Below are 15274 nucleotides of genomic sequence, written 5' to 3'. Positions count from 1 at the left end.
TATATATATATATATCGCCCTCCCTCTCCCTCATCGGCTCTGAACATGTCCTTCAGGCAAAATACTGACTGTCCGGGCGTTTGCTTGTAGCATGCCATTATTGCTGTATTCACTGATATCACAGCTTGCTTGTATTAGTTTTTTCGCTCGATTTTCCCCTTCCGTAGTTTGTGATGATTGTCATGTCAAGCACACTTATTAGCTTTGCGACAGGGTATAACAAGTGATTGAATAGATTGTGTACGCAGTTTCACACAGAACGACCAACAATGTCCTTGAGTCTGCTAAAAACGCACTGCACAGAATCGCTGAGCGCACCAATTGCGCAGTTCTGTAAGACACATAATAATATGCAATATATTGTTGTTGGTTTTTTGCATTATTTCATTTCATAATAATTTCCCCCAAGTGGATCAGTAAAGAGTGTCTTTTCTTTCGCTTCATACAACTGCTCTGCTATTATATATTATGAGTGGACAGCAGATGAAGGGAACTAGCAACTATGAAATATTTTGCGGGTATGGAAGATCCGATTTGGAACAAACCATTTGAGGTGGTTTTTAATTGCCGATTAAGCTGAAGGGGATCTTTGATATGCCCGCCTTCTTGGAAGAATCAGGTTCTGATTAGCTTGGCGATTATTTTTGTTTCTACACCCTAACAAAAGCCCCAAACCCCATTCCTCTTCACCCAAGGTTAGTAGATACTGACAATGAACCCACTGTGTGAGTCTGAAATCATACCTGTGTCAGAAAACGGATTTTTACAACCGGAATATCATACCATACGACGTAAGAGGCGGGCATGTTTCAAGAGAAATGCATGACCAAAATGTTTAGTTGCGTATAACTTTAAGAAGTAGATTGCCTTTATAATTATTACTTTATCTATATAGACAACAGCCTGCTCAAGAGAGTTAATCTATTTGCCTTTTTATAGACATTTTCTGGGGTTTTTTTTTGGGGGGGAGGGGGGTTTACACAGCTCATCGCGTCCCATACGGGTATTAAATTAACGACAGAGCGGAACAGTGCAGTGTCTACATCCAGAATAAAAATACAATAATTAATATTGTTTACTTGGTAGCTTCATTTATATTGGTGTTTTTTTCTGTTCAATGAATGGAATTCACAATAAAATACATGTAGTAATATATAGGCTAAAAGGTGAAAAGGGGAGTTTTAGAGCCTGATCGGCAATCCATGGTTATACTCATTTACAGATGAAGATGTGTGTAAACCAAGGGTTAATGTCACCATTCTTGAAATAGACGGCTGCAATTAACTATAATAATGCTATTTTATCTCTAATTTGATCTCTGACAACATCCGAGCCCAACCTTCTTCAATTGCAAATATCTCGACGTTTAGTCTGGATCTTTAGCCTCTTTAACCTTGGTATTGCGTATAGTCTATCATGAAGGGTTCTCCATCTGTCTCTGATCTGGGTGATCTTTTCTACCCCCAGCCAGCTGTGTCCCACATGCCTGAGATCTGCCTCTGGGTCGCGTTCTCTATTCAGGGTGAATGGGTATTTTTTAAAATAAAAAATTAAAACAAATGAACAAGCTTCATGAAAATTATATTATGCCCCAAAACATCGAAGAGCCCCTGATTCCTTCGTGTCGAGACATATACATGTACATTTTTTAATGATTTAAATAGCTCTTACCTAGAGCTAACGCTTATCTCAATTGAAAAAAGATGTCGACTTGTCAGCCAAATATGGTGGGAAATATTAGGAAAATGAATCTCAAAAGAAGTAGGTATTTTCAAAATGACGTTAAAGATCGACAACTTATAAAGGTCAAAGGTTAGGTTACGAAAGAAGACTAGAAGGAAGACAATTTCACGTTAGCGTCTTCTTTGAGGCATAATGTCAGCGATGATGACCACCTTCAAAATGCGTTTGGGCAAACATAATACATAATAATAATATGTACCTATTATTCTCATTGTATTTTTGAGGTCGAAGCAGTCCCAGTCCCTAATGAACTGTTTTCCCTTGGACGTAACAGCTTCTTTCTCTTGAGGAGGTGTATTTGACCAGCTCTTGACTTGTGTCATCTGGCTATTTAATAAACTGGGAGGGTGCTTGTTTACATTAGATCGTAATATCATGGGGAAAATGGCTCACGTGAGTATTGCTCTTGACTCCACAGAGGTGGGAACGAGGACAGGTGATGCATTGATTTGATTTGTGTTTGCGTATCAGCCAGTAGACGCGTGCAGGCTTCTAAATCTATTGCTTAATTTCTTTTTTTTTAAACGGAAGTTAATGCAGGTAGGTATTTCACGCCCCTATCGACACAACTTAGATCATTTGGCTGCGACCTTGCCTGTCAGGGCCAAGCCGGGCTGACAGCGATACAACGTCTTGGCAGAAAAAAACCCGACTAGTTTAATAAAAATAATATTATCCACATAATATGAGAATTGAAGTGAGAAGTCAAGCCTTCTACTGCGTGCAAGAGCGAAGCGCCTGGTCGCTACTCCACAGACTTCAGTCTGCTAGTTAGGGAGGAAACGGTTAGAAAGGTACAAAGAAGAAACGTTCCACCAAAATTGTTATATCGCTTAGGCTCCCCGCTCCCCATCCCGTACTGGTGAATAAAGCATCCCTTGATATCTTCACTGCTGAACAAAGCACATATCTAAAATGAGTAACCTCAGTGGTGATTGAGGAAAGGAGTAGATGTGGAGGAGGGCTAAGTTGTACCTGGGAATGCAATTCTCACTTTCCGAAGAACAGAAGTCTGTTACCATGATTTAGTTCGCTCTTCCTACTGCGTGTATCTCGGGGTGTATCTTTAGTGAAGGAGTTAACGTTGGTTATATTTTCGTAACTCGCCTGAGAAGGCGAGGGAGAGAGCGAGAGAGAGAGAGAGAGAGAGAGAGAGAGAGAGAGAGAGAGAGAGAGAGAGAGAGAGAGAGAGAGAGAGAGAGAAGAAGCAGAAGAAGGGGGGGGGGGGGCAAAGCTAGGATGATGAGAAGAAACACTTTTGTGGAAAACAGTAAAGCAGTATCAATTTTAATTTGTTGGACCCAAAAACCGAAATTGCTTTTAGATAAGGTATAACATTCCTTGTTATTTACGATCAGTAAGTAGCGTTCCTTTTCCTTGGATGCAAATAGTAATACCTTTCTTAGTTTCGGAAGTCTTCATGTCAATTTGTGACCACACATAGTATTAATCCTTTTACACAACGCGTTGCAAGCAACAATAGGCTACTCTTACTCCTTATACTCCTTATCACTATTTACCCCACCCCTTTCCCCTTTTTATCTCTTCTCATCCCCCCCCCCCCCCCCCCTCTCTCTCTCTCTCTCTCTCTCTCCCTCTCTCTCTCTCTCTCCCTCCTTTCCCCCAAGCCGATTAAAAGAAACAACGGACCATTGCGCCTTCTGTTCTTTTCCCCATTCTATCGTCCCATCGGTTATGTCATCGTATGACTGTTGGCTGGGCACGCCACAACGCACGTCCCACCCTTCTCTTGGCAGGACAATCCGTATCACACGTCAATATGGCGTGTGCGCCAATCATTATCTGGTTACCTTATGGGGAAAAACGGTCTGTTTACTCTCTCAATTAACCCGTGTGGACATGAAAATGGGAATGAAATAGGAGAGGGAGGGGCGGGTGATAGAAAGCCATTTGTTTACAATCTGTCATTCGAAGCTTTTCTGTTTAGTTCAATATTGATTACCAAGTTTATTCCAGCAAAGACTCTGTTTTTTTGTTGTTTTGTATTCCAGAAAACGTATAGATGAATACTTTTTAATGAATATATATGTTCTCGAGACCAGTGTAATCACTTAAATTAAATATTTTTTTCTCCGAAAAAGAAACCCCCAACAAAAAACGCACAGATAAATTATCAATGTGTACGTGGCACTATTGAAAAATATTTTTACAGAAAACTGGCTTTTGTAAATTAGTTAATTCAGTCACATTGGGTCTTCAGTTAGGTTTACCACCAAGGTAGTTAAAAGGTGCTACTATAATGTTCTAAATTTTTTAAACAATTCCTCTTTTCTTTTTTGTTTCCCTTGCTTTGTTTTCCCAATACTAAAGGATTGTTAAGGTATTTAAACTCCCCGCTTTATCTTAGAGCACTTAGGATTCAACATACCTACGCTAGCGCATAATATTATTCATCCGTGAATTCTCTGAAAAACCAATCACGATATTAACTCGCAATTTACATCAAGTTTGTTAAGCCACTCGGGACTTCAATCTGTTTCTCTCTTCGCAGCGCCGCCGGCTACCGGAAAATCGACACTATTTCAGCTCTTGTTGATGGGGTGAGTAGGATCTAATACATCTCTCCTCCCCAGGGGTGCTGTAGTATTGCTCGTTGACGAAGAATCAGAGCAATAAAATCATGATTGACTTGGTTGAGCGCAGGCGTTTACAGGAACTGAGTGCAAGTACCATGATGGGAATAGGTAAGGACAAGCGACGAACGAGAGAGAGAGAGAGAGAGAGAGAGAGAGAGAGAGAGAGAGAGAGAGAGAGAGAGAGAGAGAGAGAGAGAGAGGAGAAAGAGAGAAAAGAAAAGGGGGAGGGGTCATGCCATTGAAATTAGAAAGGAGAAAAAAACTCCACACAGTTCGAACTGGAGGTCCCAAGAAAAAAAGGTTCAGGTGGCATCGAGGAGGAAAAAGATATAACAATTTTATTAACCTCCTACTAATTTGTATATTTACATGCAAATATGAACAACTTAAATCCATACTTTAAAAAAGTCCGTGTTATGCTGAAAATGTTATCTAAATCTTGTAACTACCACTTTAAATTAAATATAACTTTTCAAATGGTCGTGCGCCTTTGAACTTATACTCCCCAGGGCGCAAAGATCAACGAACGAGACACGGAAAACAGCACTCCCTTACTCATTGCATGCAAGAAAGGTCACATTGACGTGGTAAAGCTACTCATTACCCTGGGAGCTGACCTCACAATTCGGGGTTCGTTTGACAAAACATGTCTACACATCGCCACAGAGGAAGGGCACGCAGAGGTGTTGCACGTTTTGTTGGAGGTTGGTTGCAGTCATGAGCTGCGTGTTACTTTGTTCCAGCATTATTAGTTTTGACATACTATAAATTACTGGGGGTGGGGGTGGGGTTCTTTCAGACTCTGGTCTTATCAGTTGCTGGATATTATCTCTTTAGCCTCCACACTTTGTCTGAACGCAGGTTGACAGGTTGAAGTAATTCTGAAAAAAGGACACTTCAGCTGCTGCCATGAGATACTAGACTTCCCAAATTACTTTAAAAGCCTCCAATACCAGTCGTTAAGACAGAAGTTCGTTTAAAAAATAAGCTGAAATTCTACGGGACAGGGGCATTAACTTTATGCACTGTGGGCTCAAATGGACTTTTCAGCAGCTGTTTTAACTGAAAATCTAAAACTGGACCCAGTACAAGATACAGACACAGATTATTCGCAAGTTGCAGATTTTATTAGGTCTACACCACATTTATTGCAACTCCTTGTGTAGGGAATTTGCGTTAATCATGTGATCTCACCAATTTAGTCATTTTAATGTTCTTTGGTCAATGAAATGAAATGGCTCTTCTGAACCCCAAGAGAAAGTAATTTCGAGAGCAGAATAATATGTGAGGTAGGCCTAATTATTCCATAGATCTATGACATACTTGATTTCTATTGCTTCAAAACAAATAAACAACTTTCATGGAGACAGTTAATTTATATAGATCTATAATTTTATAACAACCTTTTTGTATTTCTTCTTATTATTTTAACTACAGAACTGTGACAGTAGGCTTGTGGAAGCACAAGATATCTTTAACCAGAATGCACTACATGTCGCAGCAGTACAGAAAAATGCCATTGTGAGTGTGAAGCTTCTCAACGTCCACAAATTATATCTTTGAGAAATGAAACCCTTAGCAGATTTTTGATCGAGTGGTTCTGTCAATAAATTTTGCTTTTGCTTTTTCATTCTCCTGTTATTAGTACGTTCATCACAGGTGTCCAGAACACAAGCCTAATGTTAGTTTTAGTGTACAGTCTATCGCAAGGTGACTTGTATTTTCATTTTACCAGCATTTACAACACGTTTGTCACATTTCTCATGATTTCAAGGAGAAGAAGCGGAATTCGATAAACAATGATTTACGCTATTTTCTTATGTCAAGCGAAGAAGTGAGATGAACAGTGTGGATAATTCAAAATGTCCTGTGCTTAAGCATAAATGTCTCTATTTTTTATCCTATCTATATCACGAGCGTCGGAAATTGATTCACCTGTTCTGATCTCACATAGAAATCGACAGTATCAGGTGGTCTGAAAGTGAAAATAAAAGGAAAAATAAATTTCAAGTTAAACCCCCACCTCTCACTTCGTGTTCGCACTCTCATAATGATTCTAGGCCAGAATTCCAATCCAATCTCAGTTTTCTTACAGTGAGGGTAGTCGTTCAAACTTCAAACTGATTCCTTAGTACCGCAGGAAAAAAAATCTATATCAAATTAATACAATCTTTTCAGCTTGCAAGAACACTTATTCAGCATGGCTGTTCTGCCAACGAGCGTGAGATTGTGGGGAGGATACCGTTGCATCTTGCGGCAGGGTAAGTACAGCGGAAAGAGTATTCCCTTCCTCGAACCTATAAGCTTATTGATATCTGAGTACAAAATGCGGTTTGTTGCTAATATCTATCGGATTAACATTTTGTCCTTGGAGCAGATCACCCAAGATATTTTTGAAGGCACAATAAGACTAGGGGATGTTGTTGTCTTTTCTGACTCAATGTCAGTACTCCAAGCCGTCGAGGGAGGAGGAGACTACAGAGGTGACGGGAACATTCTCAGCCCTGTAAAAAAGATGGGCACTTCCTATGGCGTCCAGCGTACACTGCAGTGGGTGCCTGGCCATTCTGGAGTACCAGGGAGTGAGACTGCAGACCAGCTATCAAAGACTGGAGCAAGCCTGCCCCAGACAGACACTGTTGCCTCTTTAAAGACCTGCAGATGAAGCCAAAAGCAGAGCCGAGTGGCTATATATGTGGGCCAACGCAGAAACAGGAATATCTCTCTTTGGGTACCTGGGGTGTCTTATGTAGAGCCGATCAGACAATGATATTCCGAGCCCGCACTGGACACTTACACACCAATAAGCACATAAACAGACTTAACCTCAAGGGGGAACCCCATTGCAGACACTGTGACTACCACGAAGAGACTGTTGAACATCTTGTCCTTCACTGCCCAAACCTGGCAGTCCTTCAACGCAGGCTCCTACCAACACCTACACACTTACAAAGACTACTCTATTCTGGCGTTGACCAGATGACAAGGACGTGGTTTCTTGAGGGAGGCATTGCACTGCCAAGAGCGAAATGCTCATAGCTAAAGAGATTTAAAAACAATAACAGCATCCTTGTCTTAAAATTACCATGCCAAAAGCAGTTTTTGGGAGAAAGAACCAGGTCACACAAAATGCCCTACCCCAGATTAATACGTCGGCTAAGCAAAAATAGTTAACGGTGGGCTAATGTGGCTCATAAGTCTGTAGTTATTGGCTCCTTAAATGAAAGATTCATAAATGGATGTTGAGGCAGGCACCCTGGCCTTTGAAGTGTTAACAAATTTTTCTCTTCATATATCCACAGAGCTTGTTTTCATTGTTTATCACCCCTAGAGACACTCTAAGCTAATTTGCAAAGGTGGACAGGGGGCGGGGGTGTCTCAGAATTCGGCTTCCGTCTCGTGGAGGTGGGGATCTATAAATTCCAACGCAATCCAAGATAAAGAATGACAGGTGGGAGTTCGAACTAAGGACATCTGCATTATAGCCCTGCTTAATACGAACCGAGCTCTTCATTAAATTTAGAATGATAGAAATAATAATATGGAGTATGCATTTCTAGGACGTGTACAACGCGCCAGTCCAGCCGGCTAAAAACATCAATAGCTTGTTAACAGTTGTAACAAAAATCTACCAAACCTCAGCAAATTTTAATTCTTTAATTAATCTATTACCAAACTGTATGTCTGCGGCTTGGGCCAAACATTCACTTCTATTCAATTTGGTGTTTAATTTTTATCCAAGCAGGTTCAATATGACCGGAGTTATAAGGACGTTTGGGATACTGAAAACTTGGTAACAAAACTGGCCGCTTACTAATGAGGGATACCGATCCCCATAGACTAAGAGTTAAATTGTGAAAGCAAAAAAACCCCAAAACAACAAAAAACAAACAACAACAATAACAATAACTAAAAGAACCCCACGCGAATACAGTAACAAAGATCTTCTGTTTCAGCCTATCGTCCTACGAGACAGTGATCACCGTGGCAGAGGCGACCAAAGATGTGAACCAGGAGTGCTATGACATGAAGAGCCCTTTCTTCATGGCTTGTGAGACGGGCAACCGGCCAGCCATTACAGCGCTCATAGAGAAGGGAGCCATCATCAGAGACACGTACGGAGTTGTTGTTGCTGTTGTTGTTGCTGTTGTTGTTGCTGTTGTTGTTGCTGTTGTTGTTGCTGTTGTTGTTGCTGTTGTTGTTGCTGTTGTTGTTGCTGTTGTTGTTGATAGTGAAGATGATGATGATGATGATGATGATGATGATGATGAGGATGATGATGATGATGATGATGATGATGATGATGATGATGATGATGATGATGATGATGATGATTTGGAAAAGAAGAAGAAGAAGAAGAAGAAGAAGAAGAAGAAGAAGAAGAAGAAGAAGAAGAAGAAGAAGAAGAAGAAGAAGAAGAAGAAGAAGAAGAAGAAGAAGAAGAAGAAGAAGAAGAAGAAGAAGAAGACGAGTAAGAGGAAGAAAAGGAGTAGGAGGAGGAAGAGGAGGAAGAGGATGAAAAAGAGGAGGAGGGTAGGAGATTATGGTGGTGGTGGTGATGGAGGAGGAAGAGGAGGAGGAAGAGAAAAAGCCTCGTAATAAACTCGACGAACAATACATAAAGGTTATATTAGACATCTGAGAGGAGGCAGTTTCTTTGTCAAGAGCAAGACAGAAAAATCGAACTAGAAGAACGAAAACATTGGTGATCATTTTTTCCTGTGAAAGACAAATTGATTGGCTACAGGGCTATAGATATTCAGATTTAAAATTGCTATATCGAAAATTACGGTTCTACATTCTCTTCCAGAGATACATTCTTCAGAAACACTTTAATGGTGGCAGCGATAGGCGGGTATTCCGATATCGTGGAGGATCTCATCAAAATGGGCATTCAAGTAGAAACTAAAGACAAAGAAAGGGTAAGTGCATAAATTGTTCTTTTTTATCTATTATATAAAATGAAACACATAACATTTGATAACAATATTTTCTATTCTTAAGAAGGTCTATGTGTATTTTAAAACACTTAACGTAGTCGTTGATGAGCGTATATGGCCACTATGGTGACACTGGCATATTGTTTTTCAACGTGTTAATGAGACCGATGTACCATTGTATTCTCCAGTGTACATCACTTACTGTATTTTCTCACCTCTATAGAACACAGCCTTGCATTACGCGTGCGCACATGGCCACCTGACCACGGTATCCGCCCTACTACACCACGGCGCCAAAGTGTCCGACATCAACGTGTATGGTCAGAGTCCGCTGGACATGGCTGTGGACAGAGAAATGTCTGACGTCGCTGTCTTCCTCATGCAGCACTACACGTACGCTCTGCTTTTCATTTCCGGGAAAACGGATCACGCTACAAAGAATAAATAGTGTTTTGAGAAAAAGCAGATTAAAGTGCAGTTGTTGAACAATTTTGCGAAGGTCTAGATTTTGATCAAACCTTGCCAATAGGCGTTCCCCATGTACATTTTAAAGATTAAAAAAATAAGATTGCATACACACGTTTTGGATAGCTATGTGTAGAATTATTATTAACTTTTTACCGCCCCCTCCCTCCCACCGTAAACACACACACACGTGCATTTTTTTCCTCGAAAAATTCAAACTCCAAACTGTTGATTTGTTATAGAGTACTGAAAATGCAATCAAGGCGTGTATGTGTGTGTTTGAGTTTGTGTGTGTGTATGTAAGTGTCTGTGTGTGTATGTGTGTGTGTGTGTGTGTGTGTTTATGTAGATGTATTCGTGTGTATGTCTAAAACCAGATTTATACTTCACAGATGGGAGGAAAGTATGTCAGTAAAAGACAAACATGGCCGCACATGCTTGGACAGAATGATACGCAAAACTCCTTTAGCTGTCAAGGTAAGCAATGTTATAATATTCGTATCATTAACGTCACCTTTAGTATCTTGTGCACGATGATGTTGAGGCGTTCTACTTTTTTCCTTATCCTTTTATGTATAAATATATAACTATTTTTTTGGTTCTATTTAAGGTGGGGGGGGGGGAAGGGAAGGGGGGTACGCATTTTGGACGTTTTCTACTGGTTGAGAAGGGGAGGGGAAGACTTCAGAAAAAAAGTCAGGTCACGAGACAGAGATACACATGGATCTTGTTGCGAAATTACCAAATGGAAGAAACAAAAATGTCTTTGTAAGGATTCAGCTTTATTATTCAGAACTTTTTGCGTGATTATGTCGGTGATCCAAGGAAAAAAAGCAGAAAGAAACTATGAATGAATATAAAACATTAAATGAATAATTCACAATCGTTATAAGTCTCTCTTAGCCAGCAAAAAGAGCTAGCTAGTCGAATCTTCTGCTTTTGGGGATTTAAATTTTCCGTCCTCGAATTATATAATATGAAAAGTGACTAATGTTGTTGCTATTATTTTACTGCACTGAATTCACAATTTCGGAGATTATTTATTATTACAAATGTCGTATTGTATGGGTTTTTTTTATAAGCCTTGTTGTGACCTACTTAAACATACTTTTTCCAGGTACTTCTGGACAATTGCATGAAGACATCTAACAACCAAGAAGTTGACGAAGAGTATACAGTAAGCTTACAGCAACCGCTGCTTCCCCTCATAACATGTCATTTTGTTGAAGTGTCTGTGGCAAAATGTCGGAGTGAATTTACTTTTATGTAACTGAGTCAATACACATTTCTGTATTTGAGTAAATTTAAAAGTCCGTAGAAATGTATTTTCATTACAGTAATGTTTTACAAAAAAACCCAATAAAGTCTGAAGAAGTTAGATTTAGATCCATTCCGTTTGTATCTGTTAAATGTGTACAACAAGTGATTCTTTGGTGGGTCTTTTTGTATTCATTTATTTTATTTAACATTTCTAAAAGTTCAATATAATTCTATCCCCTTTGTTCCTTTTTGCCACGACTAGAAAAACTATAGTCACAACATTCACTTTTTCATCCTCATAGTATAAATGTTACTTGAACAATAGAAGATATATTATGAAAGAGATAAAAACAGGGGGGGGGGGGGAGACAGAAAACACACTGAGAGAAACTGAGAGAGTAAAGAAGGAGAGATAGAGAGAGACAGAGAGACACCGGGACAGAATGAGCAAAGAGAGAGAGAGAGAGAGTGGAAAGAGAGAGAGATAGAGTGGGAGAGGGGGGGGGGGTAGAAAGAGAGGCAGATAAAAAAGAGGGTAGGGCGGAGGTAAAGGAAGATAAGAGAAACGTTTCAATCAACAATTACCCCTAACAACGTATTAGAAATAGGCAGATCTTATGTTGACAGCATGGTAGCTGGCTCTTCCGTTTAAAAAAGACAGCGTACTTTCTTGTTTCAGGTCGAGCTTAACTACCGGTACATTGATCCTCTGCCGGACAAACACATCACAGAATATTTGCACAACAATCCTTTACTGGTACGTAATGTTCGAGAATTTCCTTTCTTTTGCATTTTGTCGATTTGTTTTGGCCAGTTGAATGTTCAGCACAGTGTTTATAATAATAAGGTCCCCGGTGCCCTAAAACCAATTCGTTAAAAATCAATATTTTGTTTTTATTTCTCTAAAATTAGTCATTATGAAGCAGTCATAAACCTTGTTTTAATGATTATACCGACTTCAACAAAGATTAAGGACCATTTGCAAACACTCTGAGTGGCCTTCTTGGGTCGACCTGCACGTGGGCGTTCTTCGACTGATCCAGTAGCTTGATGGCGCTGCCTCAGGCTGACAATGACAGAGTGTGACACTGCAATCCTTCTGGCAACTCGATCGTGCAGCCATGCAATAGCTCTGGCACGATTAGAGTCTCTCAGCTTTCGTCTTGGTGGCACGTTGATGCGGTACTGGATTTTGCGCAAACGGCGGCTAATATTGCCATCAAAGTGAGCACAGTTCGAGACCGTAGTCCGTTTATGACGTGCACCAGAAATTTTAACTGAGGCATGTCCGTAGTGTTGCACACAAGTCGATAAAAACAGAAAAGGTGGCTAAAAATTCTCTGAGGATTCCCGTGCAGCGCGTTAACGTTTTGCCCCTTTAGGAAGCATTGCAGTACGCATTGGTAACCCATTCATACTTTCTGAGCAAAAGATTTTGAATTATTCCTTGCTGTCTTTTTTCGGATTAAAAAAAATCAGGGCTGTCTGTCAAGGTGGTCCTTAACTTTTGTTGTAGTCTGTAATTTGCGATATACTAACATATTATAAATCACCACACCCTCTACCCGTCCCCACATCCGAGTTGACTATTTGACGATCCTGGAGGATAAAGGGTTTCTGTACCGATCTTGTGAGCCGGGGTTTCAGTATAAGTACAACATGCAGTTTTTTTCTTCTAATTATTAAGATATGAACATGTCATCTTTATCCTACACAAAAACCACCAGAAAACAACTCTTATTCAACAACATTAACATTAATAGTTAATCGAACATTTTCCTTGCTGCACTGCAGGTTCATTTCATTGGTCAGAAAAAAATTGGCAATATGCATGTCCTGAAAATGATATAAACGAATAACAACTTCGACCTTTTTTTTTTTCTTTTCTTTTCTTTTTTAAAAATCATTTTTGTTCTCGTGCCACAGACGATGCTGGAGAAGGAGCGGGAGGATCTACTCTCCCACCCTGTGTGTCAGGGCCTTCTTTCTTATAAGTGGTGAGTCTCGAGCTCTTCTTTTACGAAAGGAACTCTCTGTTTTCTCATTTAGTTACTGTGACAAACTTGCAGAGTCAGTTTGATGCGTTTGTAAGGGGGTGAGATGCTGTCAAATAAACAGAAATACAATAATGTTCAGGGCAGGGAAGGAGAGAGAGAGAGAGAGAGGGGGGGGGGGAAGGAAAGGCACAGAGAGTGAGGGAGGGGGAAGATTGAGAGGAAGAGAGATAAGAGGTTGACGAAGAAGTAAGGATTAACGTACTTGCCAATGCTTTTAGTTTTTAACTGTTGCTTTGGCATTGCACATTTATACTTGTCCAGTTTTTAAAGCAATCTTGCTTGGTTGAAAGTAATCTTAAGGCCACACCACGCCACGCCACTTCGCACAATACCATACCATACCACACATCACGCGATACCTAACTGCTCAAGAATATTCCTGTTCCAATCTGTTAACATTATTTTTTACCCACTAGATTTTGGTGCTTAAGAAGTTTCATAGTAGATCTAGCAGAGTGAGCACAAATTTGTCCCCATCTTGTATTTTTCTTTTCTTGTTTCACTCCAGGCACATTTACGGTCGACTGAGTCTTTTCATGAATCTGACCATGCAGTTCGTCTTCATTGGACTGGTCGTCTTCCTTTTCTTCATCAGCTTTCATAAGCCAACAAAAAGCGACAGAAGTCATGACTGTGACTTTGTGAAAGGGATGTCAGCAAATGTGAGGCTACTCCACAATGTATCGTAATATAGATATTTTTATGTGTTTTTAAGCCCCCCCCCCCCCACCCATCGATACCTTAGATAATAGTTCAGTAGCGAACGTCGACATGCTTGTCATGGCCAATTCGGGTTGGGAGGATTACAACGTCCAAGCAGAAAGAAAAACCGAGATACTCAATAAAACATTAACAAAACTCTCATGCATATTATTTCTATTGGTTGTCCTTGTCTATATTGTCTAGATTTACTTTGAAAAGTATCACTTCCACAACTATCTGTTGTTGATTTGGGCTGGGGGGGGGGGGGGGTTGTTTTGTGTGGAGGATAGGTTCTCAAAACTTTCTCTCTCGTAACTGCTCTTAGTTTTTCCTTCTCTTGTTCTCTCCCTGTATCTCTCGCTCTTTCTCTCGTTCTCTTCCTTTATCTCTCTCTCCCTCACTCCCTCTCTTTCTCTCTCTTTCTCTCTTCCTTATCTTCTCCCTCTCTTATTTTAAATATTAGCATTTGTTATTCATAACTTATAACACACGCAGCAATGCCAAGCTATTCTGTACCGCACCGTACCGTACCTTGCCATGCCAATGGGACTGGTTCAAGGGTCCCACTTGTTTCTGTTATTCTGTTACTCCGTCTGCCTGCCTTGCTGTTTCCTGCCTTGAATTATGACTGTTTTTGTGTTCATGTGCTCAAAATTAAAATTAAAACCACCTCGCCATGCCGCGAGTTTTTTTAATAATGGAAAAGCATGAAAATATTTCGATTAGCATTGACTATGGGTCGAAAAAAATGTTTTCCTCTTCCTCCTCTCTCAGTCGGAATTGATAATTTGGGTGTTTTTTTTTTTGGGGGGGGGTTCACTTCTTTTTGTCTAAGTGTACTTTTCAAGGATGCTGCTTAGACCTATTAATTCTTGAGTTACGTTTATCGCTTTATTGTTAAACAGAACATATTTGTCACACCTATGAACGTGTCTCTAATGAGAGACATCAGAACTATTTTCCTTATTTAGTAATTAATTCGTTTCTTATCTTTCTTTTAACAGCCTCGTCATATATAGATGTTTCTTTCACATTTCCCCACACTTACATTTACGTCCACTTTCACCGTTTTTATTCCTGACATCACAGTTAATTATTTCAACTCTTTCCTTTCTTCTTTCTCCTCATACAAGGGGTCCCCACCCCAGTCTCCTATCCCTTTGTTGCGTCTGACAGCTCAGTTGCCACATCTTGAAGACAATCTGTTAGCATGATGAAGAAATATAAGTATATCACGTGTCTTACTCTCTGATCTAAACACTCACTGTTATCTAAATACGAGTTTTTCTCTTAAGGAGACAGGGACAAGGCAGGAGTTCCACGAGACTCATCTTTTCGTCATCGAAATACTTCTATACATCACGATGGCGATGCTTTACATCAAAGAATTGTCTCACGCTTTTATTGTAGTAAGTAAACGGTGTTATTATCTTTGTAAAACCTATGTTATCTATGAATATCCAAGAAATAGTTCTGCCTGTGTGTGTGTGTGTGTGTATGTGTGTGTGTG

The 15274-nt window shown here is 40.0% G+C and overlaps 1 protein-coding gene across 1 annotated transcript in view; it reads left to right on the top strand.

Moving 5' to 3' along the window:
- LOC101845079 (serine/threonine-protein phosphatase 6 regulatory ankyrin repeat subunit A) overlaps positions 1-15173 on the top strand; it is a gene marked incomplete at its 3' end in the record, with an annotated part of 24425 nt that extends 9252 nt beyond the window's left edge. Inside the window, 13 exon segments of the mRNA XM_013080137.2 lie at positions 4256-4304; positions 4850-5044; positions 5778-5861; positions 6519-6601; positions 8297-8455; positions 9151-9262; positions 9504-9673; positions 10138-10222; positions 10863-10922; positions 11685-11762; positions 12932-13002; positions 13571-13724; positions 15060-15173. Of these exon segments, the coding sequence (XP_012935591.2) occupies positions 4256-4304; positions 4850-5044; positions 5778-5861; positions 6519-6601; positions 8297-8455; positions 9151-9262; positions 9504-9673; positions 10138-10222; positions 10863-10922; positions 11685-11762; positions 12932-13002; positions 13571-13724; positions 15060-15173 (1414 nt within the window).
- Between the last annotated feature and the right edge of the window lie 101 nt (positions 15174-15274).

The sequence above is a fragment of the Aplysia californica genome, unplaced genomic scaffold (assembly GCF_000002075.1).
Source record: "Aplysia californica isolate F4 #8 unplaced genomic scaffold, AplCal3.0 scaffold00076, whole genome shotgun sequence".
NCBI lineage: Eukaryota > Metazoa > Mollusca > Gastropoda > Aplysiida > Aplysiidae > Aplysia > Aplysia californica.
The sequence above is the reverse complement of the archived record's forward strand: the minus strand, read 5'-3'. Positions and strand labels throughout refer to the sequence as shown.